A 17,012-nucleotide genomic window follows, 5' to 3' on the forward strand; every position below is an offset into this window, starting at 1 on the left:
TCATCATCATCACACTCTACGTTTTCAGTGTCTACCGTTTCGATGCATCCGCGTGTGTGTCCTGCTACTCTTTCTTTTTTTCAGTAGAAGTAGAAACAGAAGACGCTTTCCTAATACTTTCATGTCTAACACGATCACCGATCAATGCTGTAACGTATCACTCATCATTTGTTTTGTATGCTCGTGATGAACATCATTCTCTTCGCATTAGTTTTCCTCACTGATGATATGTACAAGAAAACACAATATGACTGTTGTGCTTGATTTGATTTGAACGTTTCCAAGGTAGCTTCTCACAGCGTGCTGAACATTATTGAAATTACCGTCCGTGAACTTAAGAAATAGTCACCATCTTTTTGTTTTCAACCTCCTTGATTTGGAAGGAAGGCCATCATATTTACTCACGTGTGTTTAACACATTTTTTGTCGTCGGTTTTCCATTCTCAATGTGTCCCTAACAATCTTTTGTGTGGTGATACGACATTTTAACGAAGTACTGTTATTCGGAATCCATATCACTGAGAACATTTTGAATAGATTTTCCTTAAAGAAAGTGTCCAAACGCTTGTTCTACAGAAAAAAATGTACACGTGATAGAGGGAGGGAGCAATTTTTGAAAAAATAAAATTAATGGGAACCTTGTCCATAGGAACAAGTGAAAAAGTATATTCGGTAATTATGCTTTATGTTTGATTAGTTATTGAAATCATAAAAGAATTAACAGTGGAATTTGAAAAAGGTGAATCCTATAAATTGTCGGAAAACAAAACAAACTAGTTGTAATTGACTTTTCCCTTTAAAAAAATTTATTCGCTCAATCGATTATTTATTTTATTTAAGGTCAATTTTCCCAAAGAACCCTGATTTTTTGACGCCACAATTTTTGTTTTTAATTTTATACAAAAATCGGAAATGTGCTGTTTTTTAATATTGGTCTAACATTTGCCCGACTTGAACGAACATCGCGTGAATTTTTCAGGCCGATTCACACGTGCAGCACTTTTTCGGTTTTTTATCATGAGTTTTAAAATAGTCTAACTTAAAAAAAAATATAGGTTCTTCGGGAAAGTTGACTTTCATTAAGCCAAATAATCGTCCGAGAAAATAAAATGGGATACAGTTTTTGACGAGAAAGGTCAATTGAAAAGGTTCATGTAATGTCCGATCAATTTACTGTGAGTTGTTAGATTCTCATCTGCTGATCACAAACAAAAAGGTTTATCTCAGAGGAACAGATGCCTCACTCAAGACATGTTTCATCGTTTACCTTTTAACGGTGGATTTAATTTTTTGTAGGTGGTCAATTGGCCACTGATGGCGATTCCATACGTTTTGCTTGTGTTTGACCTTTGCGCACTACCGCCATCTGGTTGCCGATTGTCCACACACAGTGAACGGCAATGTTTCCGTGACGATGATTATGACTGCATTTTGTTCTAAGTGAGACGTCTGTTTCTCTGTGGTTTTTTTTTCTGATAGCGACATCCTGAGAATGGTATTCCGAATCTGTGCTTCTCGGAATTTCAATACAGAGAAATGCCATATCACCTTCCCGACACTGTCTGCTTACCGAGCAGTCACATTTCATTTTTGAATTAATTGCATTATTTCTTTCTTTTTATTCTTTCTTTTCATTTCATGGCCCCATTTGTGTGTGCTGTCATATTTAATTGTACGTACGTAAATTGTTCTACTCTATGTCACCTGCCGCAAATGCTCACACGTGTTGTTGAACATTTTTTGAAAACAACAAATCAAATCAAATCAACATCCGGTTCTGTTTTCTACGCTCTGTAATTAAAATCAAAAGCATACAAAACATTGTGGGTGGACCATCAGCTTTATCTTCAGCCAATCGTGATTTTAACAACAACGACACAAACAGCAGTATCGAGCATTGCACACCGCCACTAGGCCCCCTAGCAAACTTCGCGCATCTGTTGGTGGAGTTTGTCAAGGGCGCCTATCCGATGTTTCCGGCACTTGTGATCTACTACCAATTCCATTCCCTCTCTTTGGCTGTGATTACGTTCGTACTGACACTGGGGCTTATCGTGTACCTCCAGATGCGAGTGATTAATCGAGATTGAAGGCACATTATTTTAATGGCAGATGCAAGTTTATCTAGAGAAAAAATGGGGGCAAGATGGGCATATTTAGAACCTGATTAAATATCCCGACCAGTGAATAATAACAGATTTATATCAGACCTTGTTATTCTGTTACAGCAGTTTTTTTATAACTGCGGTTGTTATAAAACATGTACCATTAGTAGTTAAAATAACAAAAATTGTAACAAAATCTCTTCTAGTTTTAACAAAAATATTACTAAATATGTTATTTATTGAACAAAAATATAACTCGTTGTGTTACATAAAAAGTGGAGAAAATAGCTTATACTATAACAAATTATGTTCTTGAAATGATTATGATTATTTATAATGTAGGCAATTAACTTTGTTCAGCTGGTTCAACTTTGAATGTAGGTTCAAGTTATACTGAAGGTGGTACCTTCATTTTCTTTCCAATTCCTATCTACCAAAAATGTAGGCAATTTTTTTTCGGTAAAAATAAACATAACACATAATGTTATAATCATGTTATGACGATCATAAAATTTTTCTCTCCTCCATTTATGACAGAGAACTTATAACAAAATTATTGCAAGTTTTGTTATTTGTAACACATATTGATATAATTGTGATAAAATTTTGTTATGACTAACTGGTCGGGATTAGTCAGTGCATCAACATATATTTGGTCCTTGTAAAAATTTTGCTTTCTTAGACGCGAGCTTTCGTAAATCTGAAAATTTTAGCCGGATTTTTTAATGCTGTCAATCATAATCAAACTCCATAACATTCCCATTGGTAAAAAAAAACTCTAAATTATTTAAGATGAATGTTAGCTGCGTATGTCAATTCACCTTAAATTCACCTTGTATTTGCTCGAGCACGCTTGGACTTAAGAAATACGCAAGGTAGATAATTGCTAAGCGTTACTCACATTTTATCACACGTACATGCACACATACAAACATAAACATAATACATCTATTGAAAACAGTTAAAATATCATACAAAAAGTAAAATGGTAAAGTGTTCTCATCTTGCCCAATCCTGCCATCCGAGAGTCACATAATTTAATATGCCTTAAAATAAGATATGCATTTTCAGAACCCGATTTTGTCCAATCTAAGGCATTTTATATTGTAATAATTAATACGGATAAAACTACAGAATGAAATAATATTTATGCTCTGTTTGATGGAACCAAATATGTCCCTAGAAATCTGTACTGATATACGAACATATTAATAAAAAGTTTGTTTCATATTATTAAGTCTTCTTACACACAAACCATGCGATAACTGCAACGCATTTTAGACGACACACGGTTCTCAGTTGACGTCAGATGCAATAAAAGTGCATCTGATTGTGCAGCTTTATGCAGCTGTTCATTGTCTCAGACAGCTTTTTGAAGTTTAGCGGTCCGATATCTGTAAAAGTCATTACTATTGAATAGCAACCGAAGAGCGGTAACATAGCAACCTAGAAACAAGTTATACATATAGTAGGCACTGTTATACCAGATATTAAGTTATTTCTTGAAATAAAGAAGTAGTTATCAAGATGTCCGCAGAGAAAAAAAATATAAAGAAATAAAGAATTAAAGAAAAGCGACTCCATTCAAGTCTTGTAGGCGAAAGGTATGGTTCTGGCCAATCGGCGTTTGCCTGTAAGAATGCTGGAATCAAATGTTTCGGATGTGGAAAGTTAGAGCACAAACGAGCAGAGGGCCCTGGAAATCATTCCGCTGGAAGATTTGGGTCGACACGACCCCAACGATTAACTGTTTAATTGTTTGCCATGATGAGGACGAAAAATATTGCTTGGATCTAGTAGTAAAAATCATGTTTTAGTCCCTTTTTTTTTTTGCTCCTTAGTTAGCTTTAAATATTATAGTTATAACAACTGCATTGTAAAATACTTCTTCAAGGTAGCCTTCTTGGGTATCGGTTTGTTTTAAATTTAACTTAAAACTAATAATTTGATAACTTTATACACTACAAATTTACAACCTAGGAGGGACTAGCTCCCGGATCACATGCTGGTCGGATGTCGACTCTTTACACTCGCCAAAGCGCTCGTGTAGTGTTTTTATTCTGGTCGACGATGAACCTAGTGTGTTGTCTTGGGAAAGGTGTTTAGAATCGTCCGCTGGAATCTGTTATGGACCCGTCGTAGTATGCCATATTCGACCACGGGTAGGACGATTTGCTTGTAGACAGCAAGCTTATTTTTCAGGGGATATGATGACCGACGGTCAACGGGTACGGGTACAACTACTTTAACAAAACTTTACACTTTATCACTGTTGCCGGAAAATAAGCTTGCTGTCAAGTCAAGATATACGGCCTCATTGGCCCATTCCACTGTCGTGCCATTGAGAATGAATTTGCAATCCTTAACCGGAACAAGCCTAGAAGATTTTGAGTCTGCCGCCTGGGTCTTCCCCTCATTGATACAGATCGTCCATCTTCCAGCTTCTGTGTACAGAGACAAAATACCGCCTTCTGCAGGTTGTGTCATGTCGCAGATCCAAGGATACTGCTTTGGGGTCGCTTGCGATAGTGTCGTACGCATAAGAACTCGCTCCTCTGATTTTTTTACTTACTTATGGATCCTGTACACCTCCGGTGGTGCAAAGGGCCGACTTGAAAGATCTCCATCTTGAGCGTTGTCCGGCTATCGCTTTAACCTGTTGCTAGGTTAGATTTCGGTTTATTTCTTTATTGAGGCTTCGCCGCCATGAGCCTCTGGGTCTGCCTCTGCTGCGTTGTCCCGCTGGGTTTCAGTCTAATGCTTGTTTACATATTTCGTTTCCGCCCCTACGTAGAGTGTGGCCGACCCAGCCCCCCTTCCGATCCCGAATTTCTGTTGCTATCGGCCTCTGGTGACAACGACGGTGGAGCTCGTTGTTTGAGATCCAGTTGTGAGGCCACCAGGCCCGAATTATATACCGCAGGCATCTGTTAATGAACACCTGCAGCCGCTGAGTGTTCTCCACTGATACACACCATGTTTCGCTAGCGTATAACAGCACAGATTCCACGTTAGAGTTGAAAATTCGTATTTTGGTGCGTTCACTTATCTGCCTGTTTTTCCAGATATTTCTTAAACTCGCAAAGGCAGCCCTTGCTTTCTTTCTCCTTGCTTTCAAGATTCTCCACTAGTTGCCCGTCTACTGTGAATCTGGAAGGAATCACCGTGTTTACATCCAACGATTTGGTTTTGTTGACGTTGATGACTAAACCTGCCGAAGAGGAGCGCTCGGCTAGATCGTTGAGCTTACTCTGCATATTAGAGCGCCGTTGCGCGAGGAGTGCAACGTCATCAGCCAATTCGAAGTCGTTTAGGTGCTCCATGGTTATAGGCTGCCATAACAGCCCGCGGTTTGGTTCACGGTCAATCGCATCTACCAGAATCTCATCGATTACGATGAGGAACAGTAACGGTGATAGAATACATCCTTGCCTCACACCAGCTAGGACCCGGATAGGGTCGGATAGGACCCCATTGTGCAGCACTCTACACGAAAAGGCCTCGTACTGTGCTTCGATGAGGCCGATGATCTTCTCAGGAACCCCCTTGCGTATCAGAGCGCCCTACATATTCTCGTGATTGAGACGGTCGAAAGCTTTTTCGTAGTCAATGAATACCAAGTAAAGGGACTCTTGGAATTCGTTGACCTGCTCCAGAATGATGCGGAGCGTGACAATATGGTCCACACAGGATCATCCGGCACGAAATCCGGCTTGCTGCCGCCGGAGAGTCGCATCGATCTTCTCCTGAATCCGGGCTAGGATAATTTTACACAGAACTTTGAGAACGGTACACAGCAACATAATGCCTCGCCAGTTATCGTATACAGCCAGGTCACCCTTTTTGGGCACCTTCACTAAGATACCTTGCATCCAGTCGACCGGGAAAGTTGCGGTGCTCCAGATATTACGAAATAAACGATGCAGTAGTTGAACGCATGTCATAGGGTAAGCTTTGAGCATCTCGGCTGATATGCGACCAACCCCTGGGGCTTTATTCGATTTCATGTTTTGTATGGCTGTTTGAATCTCTAGCAGTGATGGAGCTTCGGTATTGACGCGTGTTATACGTCGGATCCTAGGCAGATCATGCCGAGGTGGTGATGGCCTGGCTGGCACTTGAAAAAGTTGTTCGAAGTGCTCGAACCAGCGTTTCAGCTGGTCAGTTGGGTCGGTCAATAACTGATCATTCGCGTCTTTCACAGGCATCGTTGCATTCATCTTCGCCCCGCTTAAGCGTCGTGGGATATCGTAGAGGTGGCGAATGTCCCCGGTTGTGGCGGCTCTCTCTCCTTCGTCGGCCAGAGAGTCTGCCCACGCTCGCTTGTCCCGTCGACATGAGCGTTTTACTTCCTTCTCAAGAGCCGCGAATCGTTGACGGGCTAAGACTTTGGCTTCTCTGGTTTTTGATCGCTCTATCGCGGCTTTGGCTTCTCTTTGCTCCTCTATCTTCCACCAGGTCTCATCGGTGATCCATTGTTTTCTTTGGGTGCGCAGTTCGCCCAGATTGTTCTCGCTGGTGGCGATGAAGGCATTCTTGATGGCGGTCCATTGGTCTTCCACGCTGCTCCTCTGATTGGGACTCGGAAGGTCCTAGCCGACTTTACAGTTTGTGCACAAGGACAGCAAGCCAAATTTTGTCGATTGTCTTTTCGGCATCGAGTAAGACCATGGCAGAGGCTTAAGAAACAGACTTATTTCGTCCGAAGATGGTGGTCAACTAGGGTCTGTACGTTAATAGTTAATCGAACGCGTTCCTTCATGTTTTTGATGACTTGATATAAGTTTTCAATTCGTTAGCTGGAATGTCCAACCCCTCTGAGAAGTGTTGGCAGTTAAATGGATGTTGTTCACACGCTCATCAACGGCCGCTTCATGTGGACTGGCGATGTTCTGTCCAAGATTGTACGAGCTGGCGAAATTATTTCTAAGGTCCATCATTCTGGCCTGGGAAATTTTTCTCATGCGATTGCCACGTGTCTTAATCGAAAACAGCCCAGTACTCCGGTACTGCTTGCAAGGGTCATTTCGCAGGCAAATCAAATCTTTGATAAGTATATCAATTGTTAGGGCGTTACTAACTTAACGAGTCGTTCACAGTGGGGAATATCCGACCCAAAAACTTACATATGTTTTGCAGCTAATTTCTGCGTCGGAAAAATATCTTTCCTCAAGGCAAAATCCACGACAAATTGAATGGTGTTATTTTCATTCGCAGGAAATTATGGGAACTGGACATTTTGCTCCATTTACCCCCAAAATCCATTTTTTTTTTCTATGACGGCTATAATTTAACATCGATTGCTGCTGATTATTTCTATGTTTTCTGATGCTTATTCAGTAAATTCGAATGGTATAAATTCCGGCCTTGGATAATGTCTGGAAGTGGCCATTTTGCCCCATTTTCCCCCGAAAATCGTTTTTTATGGCGATTACAATTTAAAATCGATTGTGGCTAATTATTTCTATATTTTTTATGCTAAATTAGTAGAAAGTACGTATGGTATATATTCCGGCCTAGGATCATGACTGCCACCAATCTCAAATCCTGAATTGTTGCATGTAGTATGGATTGATTGAAGGTGAAACATTGCACTTACCTCGGGTTTTAAGTGGGTTTCGGTGATGAACGCAACGTCGATATCCTTCTCCTCGAGGAAATCGCTAAGCTCAATCATTTTGCTCTTGAGTTAGAAGTTGGTCTAGTTGACCAGACCCACGCTATTAGCCATCCTCAAACAGCACACCTGTCTTTTTTTTTTTTTTTTTTTTTACAAGGGAGAATGCATTTACACACTAACCCAGTACACGTGCATTGTAGTTGCCAAACTACCACACGGAAGTGTACTGGAGTGTCGGACTCGACCATACCGGTAATACCGACTAAACTCCCTTGGGTTCCACCATCGTTTCCCCCAGGAACTACCTCGCAGTACTACTTCTGGGGGGACGGCAGTACTAAGCGTACTCGCTCATTATCGCTCACACAGGCACTCGTCCCACGCGAGACTGACTTGGGTGCTTGCACACCATTCACTCCATTTGAGTCTTACTTGGATGCTCTCCCGGACGCTCCGCTGCCATGCCTCGAGGTGTCAATAGCGGTAACTGCCTGGGCCTACAGATATTGCGCTACGACACTCCTGCCTCAGCACGAGCAGATCAGTCACACCACTGCCGAAGCAGACCACACGCTACCCTGCCGAAGCAGGGACACTCCCCATGCACCACATGTGCACAACTGTAGGTGTGTGGGTACAACCCACTGCTACCCTGCCGCCGAAGCAGCTTCTCCAAAGACCATTCGCTCCATGTGACCCTTGTTCGGGTGCTCACTCTAACACTCCACTGCCATGCCTCGAGGTGTCGAGAAGGTACCTCGACTCCTACCTCAGCATGTGCAGTCCATACTCAGACTTCTGCTGCGCTTCGAGGTGTCGATAGCGGTAACTGCCTGGGCCTACAGATATTACGCTACGACACTCCTGCCTCAGCACGAGCAGATCAATCACACCACTGCCTAAGCAGACCACGCGCTACCCTGCCGAAGCAGGGACACTCCCCATGCACCACATGTGCACAACTGTAGGTGTGTGGGTACAACCCACTGCTACCCTGCCGCCGAAGCAGCTTCTCCAAAGACCATTCGCTCCATGTGACCCTTATTCGGGTGCTCACTGTAACACTCCACTGCCATGCCTCGAGGTGTCGATAGCGGTATGTAGGGACGAATCAACGATACTACGCTACGACACTCCTACCTCAGCATGTGCAGTCCATACTCAGACTTCTGCTGCGCTTCGAGGTGACAATAGCGGCGACACGCTATGACACTCCTGCCTCAGATCAACAACCAGATCACTCACTCCCTGCCGAAGCAGCTCACGCGCTACCCTACCGAAGTAGGTACACTCCACAACTCACTCTAACACTCCACTGCCATGCCTCGAGGTGTCGATAGCGGTATGTAGGGACCAATCAACGATACTACGCTACGACACTCTTACCTTAGCATGTGCAGTCCATACTCAGACTTCTGCTGCGCTTCGAGGTGACAATCGCGGCGGCGCGCCGCTATGACCCTGCTGCCTCAGAACAAACAGATCACTCACTCCCTGCCGAAGCAGCTCACGCACTACCCTACCGAAGTAGGGACACTCCACATGCCAATTGGCACTCCGTGGGCTTGTGCTTTTGAAGCGGCACACAGTCGCTTTGATAGAGTCCGCTTACGGGCACTTGTGGTTTTTTGGGAGGGATTTTAGCAGAGCCCACTGCTAAATCCCACCACGCCCTAGGCAGTTCTCCCTGACTCGCAGACAGCTGGGGAGGGGTCGTCAAGCCCTTGGACATGGTCCATGCTGTCCCTGCTGTCCCTGCTGCCCCCTCATTTTGTCTCAATTAAGAGTTTGGGGGGTTTTTGTCTCGGTAAGAGCAAATTTTGTTTTGTCTCATTTAAGAGCTTTGTTTTGTCCCGTGTACGGAGGAACAGGCCGTTTTACCTAGTATGGAAGCAGACTACCTCACACCTGTCTTTATGATTAGTTATTGTGACCTATGTACGATCAAATGCAGTCATATATGAGTTCCTGTGACCAATGCGGTCTATATTGTGCTACTGAGGTTTTTAATGACGAAAAGGCCCAGAGTGTAAGTTTGGTCGAAACGAGATTTGCAGCTTCGTAGACGAGCTGCAACTTGGCAAAAATCGGAGTCAGCTGTTCCGGCGTGTAGATGACCTGATAACCTCGATTTGCTTGAACTCATTGAAACTAGTAAAACCGCGCTTCAGTGTACGAGATACTGATCACGGTGAATTCGGATTTGTCATGCCGAGCGATCGAAGGCATTGGAAGGCTTGCGTCAACTATTCTCAGAGCTTCTTCAGGTCCTTTACGTCGACGTCGTTGAAGCCACGCAGCAAGACTCTTAGTAACTTGCTACCAGGGGCATCATGCGTGTAATACTGGTAACGCTTGGCGTTTAGGTACCCCAGCACTTTCGCTCTCATCTTAGGTACCACAGTGATACTTGCCATCGCTCATCAGTTCTACATCTTCGACACAGAGGCGGAAGGTGCATTTAAGTCCCCGAGCGATCAGTTTCCACAGGTCGGGACGCAAGACCGTCTTTGCTCTTTGAACCCAGTTCAGTGTGCACTGGGTTTGTACGCAAGCAAAACGACCATGGTAACTAAGATTCTCTAGATTTGGAAGCATGATTTTGAGCAAGCTTGATTTCTATCCGTTTGATGCCCACGTGTTCCATTACTAGCCGAAAAATGTGTAGCATGCCGTCGCTTGAGTTTGTTTTCCTAGGAAACTAGTGGCTAAGTTAGGTAGTGCAGTGTGTAGTGTTCAGAACGTTTTGGAAGAAAGCTGTCTGTTTTAAATAGTTTTACGGTCAGATTTAATCCGGGAGTTAGAAAGTGCTAGCTCTAATGCAGCTCCAGTGACCCATTTCAGACCGATTGGTATTTCATGACCAGTCCGAGGTCACTTTTGCTTACAACAAGCCCCGCCTATTTCTGCTACCATTATTAATTGGATAATGCATCTTCATAATAAGCAAACTTCCGGATTATTCAATCCAGCGCGTATTTAATTTTGATATAGGAAGCAGGAAAGGGGCTCCCATGAAGCTTCCACATTATACACATTTTTGCACGTAAATTGCATTGAATGAATCACAAAACCGAACTTTTTTCATCAGAACACTCGCGCACGTTGCGGTATACCTATCCGGAAGTTCAAGAAACCTAAAACCAGAAAAAATCCTTAGCACCAACCGAAATAAAAACTTTACGATATCAAAGACAAAAATTTGCTGTCAGAAAATCGAACACAACCGACCGCAGGCAAGGCTTACTTCGATCCCGGGTTAATCTTAACAAAAATCGGCGGGCACTTCTTCTTCCGGATCGCACACACAAATGAAAACTAGCCAGAGACAATCAATTAACACGTCGAGCACACAAACTTTTTGAATTGATTTATTGGATCCTTGTCTCTGGCGCAACATTCCTGTGGCCGAGTCTGATCAAGCAATCATTTTAGAGTACAGAGGCTCCGTGAAGATTTGTCGCACTCAGGGTCCGTACCATACAGCCAACAGCAGACTGAGTAGCAGGGAGGATTAATCATACACTCTTGGATCGATCGTAACAGATGTTGCACGAAGCAGGCATGGACAAAGCCATGAGGGACGAGGCCGTGTTGACAGCATATCACGTACATAAGTAACCGAAGTTCTACATTGGCGCTGAAATATGATATGGAAGGAAACCCAACATCGATAAAATGCGAGCATATATTCGGATCTTCCGCTTGACACTTGGGTGCCAAAAGCTGGACGCCAGATTGCAGAAGAATATTATGATTGGTTATCCGTGGTTATACGATTTATGTTTATCGGGTGTCGGATCCAAAAAAGAGAAAAATGTCCATTGCAAGGGTTGTGGCGTTTGGCTGTCGCAAAAATGTGCTATGTAGAAACGCTAAAACAGAAGATCCAGTAGTTGACTCGCAGCAAATCGGCTCCAAATTGGAAGGATACAACGTCGGACGCATATGAAGATTATCTTACATCTGACACCGCGCTCCCTTCGCAACAACAACGTGGTGACTGCCCAACAGAATGTACGACAAGGCGCTGCGCACGGAGCGCAAACTACCTGGTAAGATCCTTAACTTTATTACCAGTTTGAGAGCAACTACTACGGCTGATTGTTCGTAAGAAATTACAGATGACCAAGATGATTCGCCACTGGCGTTTGCATTGATCGCTGAAGTTATCGTAGAATACCTGCTTACCACAATTTATATGTCGCGATTACAAAGAGATTTGATTCTCTAGAAGATCGTCATCACAAGCGAATTAGAGGTGCTTAGTAAAAACGACACGTGGAAACTTGTTCCCAAACCACATGGCAACATCGACCGACACAAAGCCCGTATGGTCGCCAAGCTCCCCACTTAAAAGAGGGATATATCGTAATGAAACGTATGTCCCAGTAGCAAAGGGTACCACGGTTCGAGAACTGCTGTCAGTTGGGAATCAAAATCAATATCACGTTCATCAGATGGACATGAATACCGTCGTTCGATAATATCTGCTTTATTTTTTCAACTTTGTAAAGGGAGAAAAGCATTTTGCCTAGAGAAAATATCACATCAAAATTAAACTTGCAAATCAAGCGATGTGTCAACTAGAGGAGTACAATATTATGCGCCGTAGCAGCTCTATTACTAGACAAATTTCTTACACTGTTCCTACTGAGCTCTGCAAAGCTATCCTCAATCACATCCAATATCGAGCTTTTCCGTTTTGGGGACTCAGTTTCTATATTACCTGTTCTATTTTTCGTATGAGTATTCTGGAATTTAGCACCCAGCAATGAAGAAAAAATGCATTTACCTGTAAATCAAACTTTTCGTATCATATGTCATATAGCTGAATAGGCCATTTGGACGCATTGGCCTCATTTCTCACTTCTAAAATGACCTATTCGGCCAAATAACCTGTTCGGTGCAATGATCAATTCGGTCAAATGACCTATTCCGCCAAATGTCCTATTCGGCCAAATGACTTGTTCGACCAAATGACATATTCAGCCAAATGTCCTATTCGGTCAAATATCCTTTTTGGCCAAATGAACTTTTCAGCCAAATGACCTTTTCGGCCAAATGACCTATTCGACTGGATGACCCGTACGGCCAAATGATTTCGCCCAGGTGGGTTTCGACCAAGCGACCCTTCCTCGTGGATATAGATTATTTATAGGTCACATAAATAATATAACACATCGTAGTTGCTCTTCACAGTACCCGACTAATTTATGTGAAACACTTTTTGTACACAAATAACCCAATTCATGTAAGAATGATGTACTGTATGAATATCGAATACAAGTTTGGTACTCGGAGCGTTCCAAAACGATCAAATAAAATCAGTTGCGGGAAACTTTTCTTCGACTGTCTTCTCTTGTTCAAAACTTGTCATACCGTTTCTGTTTTCATAATTTAATGTCCATCATTCCGTCAAATGTCCATGTATGCTACTCATTCTCGAACCTCACCCGCCAACCAACGAAAGAGAGTTAACGGTCGGCCACCAACGGCAACTGAAAGACCTTCACGAGGACCACCGGTTCGTGATCACCAGTCTGGAGACACGGGACACTAAAAATGCCCAGGAAATTCAAACCCTGCACAAAAAGTGTCGATGTTTAACGAATCTGTGAGTATGACATTGGCACCTTTCACGTATATCGTTGATCTTTGTTTGCATCAGCATCCATTCATCATTGTACGATCATGCGATCGTGGCTAACGCCGTTAGGGAACCATCATCTCATGCCGATGTGTATAATAGATTAGACGGCAAATTGCGGATTCAAAATTAGTTGTTGTTGATTACCTTCTCTACACAAATTTGTTCCCTTTTCTAACGCCTCTTTTTTACATCTACCCCAACGTGACCAGTTTCGAGGAAATGCGAATGCGATACGAACGTCGTGATCCTCGGCCGGAAGATTTGCAGCAGATCGAGGAACTGAAAAGTGTGATCGACTCCCAGGACCGGGACCTTCGACTACTGACGGAACAGTTCCGAGAAATGCAACTGCACGAAAGAGAACTACAGCAGAGGTTGTATCAGCAGCAGCAAGTGCAGAAGCAATCACCACCACAAGCCCCGAGGAGAGCGAAAAACCGTAGTAAACAGCAACACCAGCAACAGAATGACCCCATAGTGATAGAAGAGGATGAACAACAGCAGCCTCAACAGCAACAACAGCCTCAGCCACAGATACAGAACCAACCGATGGTTGCATCGGTACCAATTGTATGCGACGTGATCTATGAAGAAAATGAAGCCGATCTTATTCAAGAAGAAGAGCAACACACAACGGAGACTGAGAATCAAAATCAACATATCGAGCAACCCTGCCAAATTGTTGAGCAGCAACAGCAAAATCATGAAGAAATTATTGTAGACCTTCCAGAATCTGCTATTGAAACATTGATTGATGTTGTACAATCGACCGAACCGGTTTTCATCGATCCCAGTTCAGCATCAGAACCGAATACGTCAATAGGCGATGGATCATCAAACTCCACTGAACCGGAAGTCATACAAATCAACTGTCTTCCGGAATCCAAGCCCCTGGAACCAGAAGTAACGATATCTATACCGACTCCTGCGATTTTAATCACCACAGAAAATGAAGAATCGATTGAGCCTGAATCTTCCGAGGTATGCATATCGACTGTAGTTGAACTCCCTGTTTCCGTACCCAGTGTCAAAGTCGTCGTCCAAGATCAATCTCCTATTGTGCCCGTCCGAACGGAACTTCAAACGGAAGTGCAACAAAAACTACAAAGCATGCCAGAGATGATTGTCATACGAGAACCGGACGTGATGGCAGAGGCCAAGACTGCTGTAGCTGCTAGTGGAGATGTCGCCCCTGCTGATGATGTGCTTATCTCTGCTCCAGGTCTTCGGTCCTCATCGACGTAACCCGACCACGAAATTTTAACAAGAAAAACACATTAATAGGATATCCAAATCATGTGAACTCTGTCTAGTCATACTTTGAGAAACTCTAGAGATTCTGTAATCTGTTTTGTCCCACGAAAACGCTTTATGTTCAGCCCAACTTCCTTTATTCAATAGCCCAGCTCCTCTAAAATGTCAAGCATATGTGACTTACCTAAAATTAGCATGACGATGTTTCGTAGATGTTTAACAGCAAATGCGGGGGATGTATCAGTAAAACCTTCCGCGATATTTCTTTATGCCTAGATAGATTGTCTAGGAATGAGAGTAGATCAAAACGAATTAAAATAAAATACGAACTATGCTTTCTGATAGACCTGAAATACTATCAATTCACGGTAATCAATAAAGAGATTATTTTGCCAAGAAACCAAATGTATCGTTATTCGTCCGAACGAACTGTGTTGGTGAACCTATATGAAAGAAATGGTCGTGTTATTGCTGCTTCATAAATGGTAAGTTCCAAATCAGAAATTAGCAACATTATTTCAGTCGCCTCTACATATCTTGATATTGAAAGAAACCATTGAAATAAGGAGAGATCGAGGAATGGGTAGTTGCTATGAAAAACGACAACACAAAATGTTTTTCTTGTTTTGGATGTGTTTGTTATTGTCCCAATATGGTCAAGTAGCCTAGAAATTGGAATATATCGACATAGGGAGAGAGAATCCTGAACAAAATATGTCCAGAACCCTTCCAGATTGATAGATATCGATATAGGGAGGTCATCGAAATGTAGAAAGCAATAAAAAAAATTAACTTGAGTCGAGTCGAGTCAAGTACGAGACACTGAAGACGGTCCAACAGTTGAGGTACAGCAATACAACTTGGTGAAATTAATTGGAATAGTACTAAACTTGTCTTATGACAATTCATGTTAAGGTGGAACTCGTCAGAATTCAATTTAAAATCTACCTCAAGTGATGGTTTCTCCAAGTCGGTGTAGTGACATACATTGTTTCAGTTAATGAATAAGTTGGTTGATTAGTTTAAGAGTTTGTATAAGGCTTTATGTAGGGGAGGAGGTTCGGTTGTGGGCACCGTTCGGTTATGGGCACCCCTATGTATCTTTTGACAGATAAGAGATGCTGTCATTCTGACAACCGTCATTTGTTTGCTATAATAGCATGATGTTTTGTGCTCAATATCAAACCGGATGGGCATCTCTACTTTGAACTTTGAACTAGAAACAAATAAATTTTTCGTACAAGAAAAACAACACGAAAGTTTTTTTTTTGCCTTTTCCAAAGTGTCATAAATTAAAGGATTTAATTCAAAAAGTGAGTTCTAATGCGTAAATTTAATCTATTTTGAGGCCCAATGTCGATTGCCATCAAAATTTTAGCGCGAATTTTTTTTTTCTTCTCGTTCCAAAAAGGCTGCGAAATTCGGTTGTGGGCACCTTTATTGGTTCGGTTATGGGCACCCTCATTTTATTGATAAATCATTCAATATCGTTTTACTTGTCCCTAAACTTATTTTTAATAACGTTTTAATGCAGTTTTTATAGTTAGTTTGACATAATTGTTCGAAATAATGAGTTTATTTAATATTTTTGTTCTTTGGGCATGTCTAGTCATTATACACACACTTTTTGGAACAAAGCGTTGACCGATTTGCTTGCAACAAGTTGCATTCGACGGGGAATGCTTTCCCATTGTTTCCTATAGAAAATTGGTCAGATAGGACTATGGTGTCAAAATTTATGGCCAAAATATTATTTTTTGAAATGAACGAGAAAGGCACTATTGCCGCTAGGGTGATTAATCAGGATTTTTTTGACTGTGATGCATACCAATAAAACGTAAATCAATGAAAAATTAAAACCCATTTACCTAAAGTGCTATTTTAGACCTTTCTTATGTGATTTTTTTCAACATCCTCCTTAATGCACCGAGGGAGGCATCATCACTGCTAGGTGAATTGATTTGAGTTTTTTTAGCGTCTCCTGGCTTTTAGAATGAATAAAGTATTCCTTGTCTTTAAATCTGGGTGGTTTTTATTCATGCTTCTTTATTTTTAGCTAAGTTTTCAAGGGTGCCCACAACCGAACCACGAAATGAAAATGTCCAAAAATGTCAAATTTTCTAAATTGTCAATATTTTTTTCAAAATCGATGAAATCATATTAATTTCTTTGCTAGTAGTAAAGTTATGAGTTTAGCTTTCGATTGCTATGTAAATGTAGACATAAGATCGACCAGGGCCAAAGTTATGAACCAAACAAGGGTGCCCACAATCGAACCTCCTCCCCTAGTAAAATAATTCACAATTTTCATAGGATCTTGCATTGGTGTAGGCAAATCATTGCAGTTCAGCAATATCGGTGTAGATCTATAGATTAAAAA

General features: G+C 42.1%; 1 protein-coding gene across 3 annotated transcripts in view; it reads left to right on the forward strand.

Moving 5' to 3' along the window:
• LOC134227360 (uncharacterized) overlaps window positions 1-14,651 on the forward strand; it is a 36,163-nt gene extending 21,512 nt beyond the window's left edge. Inside the window, exons 9-10 of one of the 3 annotated variants that reach the window (XM_062708772.1) lie at window positions 13,199-13,342; window positions 13,588-14,651. In XM_062708772.1, coding sequence (XP_062564756.1) covers window positions 13,199-13,342; window positions 13,588-14,623 — 1,180 coding nt within the window. In that variant the 3' untranslated portion in view covers window positions 14,624-14,651. Of the gene's footprint in view, window positions 1-1,810; window positions 11,134-13,198; window positions 13,343-13,587 lie in introns of those variants that run through there. The other 2 variants (XM_062708773.1, XM_062708774.1) reach the window with 2 other exon arrangements.
• The last annotated feature ends 2,361 nt before the right edge of the window (window positions 14,652-17,012 follow it).

This window comes from Armigeres subalbatus, chromosome 3, assembly GCF_024139115.2.
Source record: "Armigeres subalbatus isolate Guangzhou_Male chromosome 3, GZ_Asu_2, whole genome shotgun sequence".
Lineage (NCBI taxonomy): Eukaryota > Metazoa > Arthropoda > Insecta > Diptera > Culicidae > Armigeres > Armigeres subalbatus.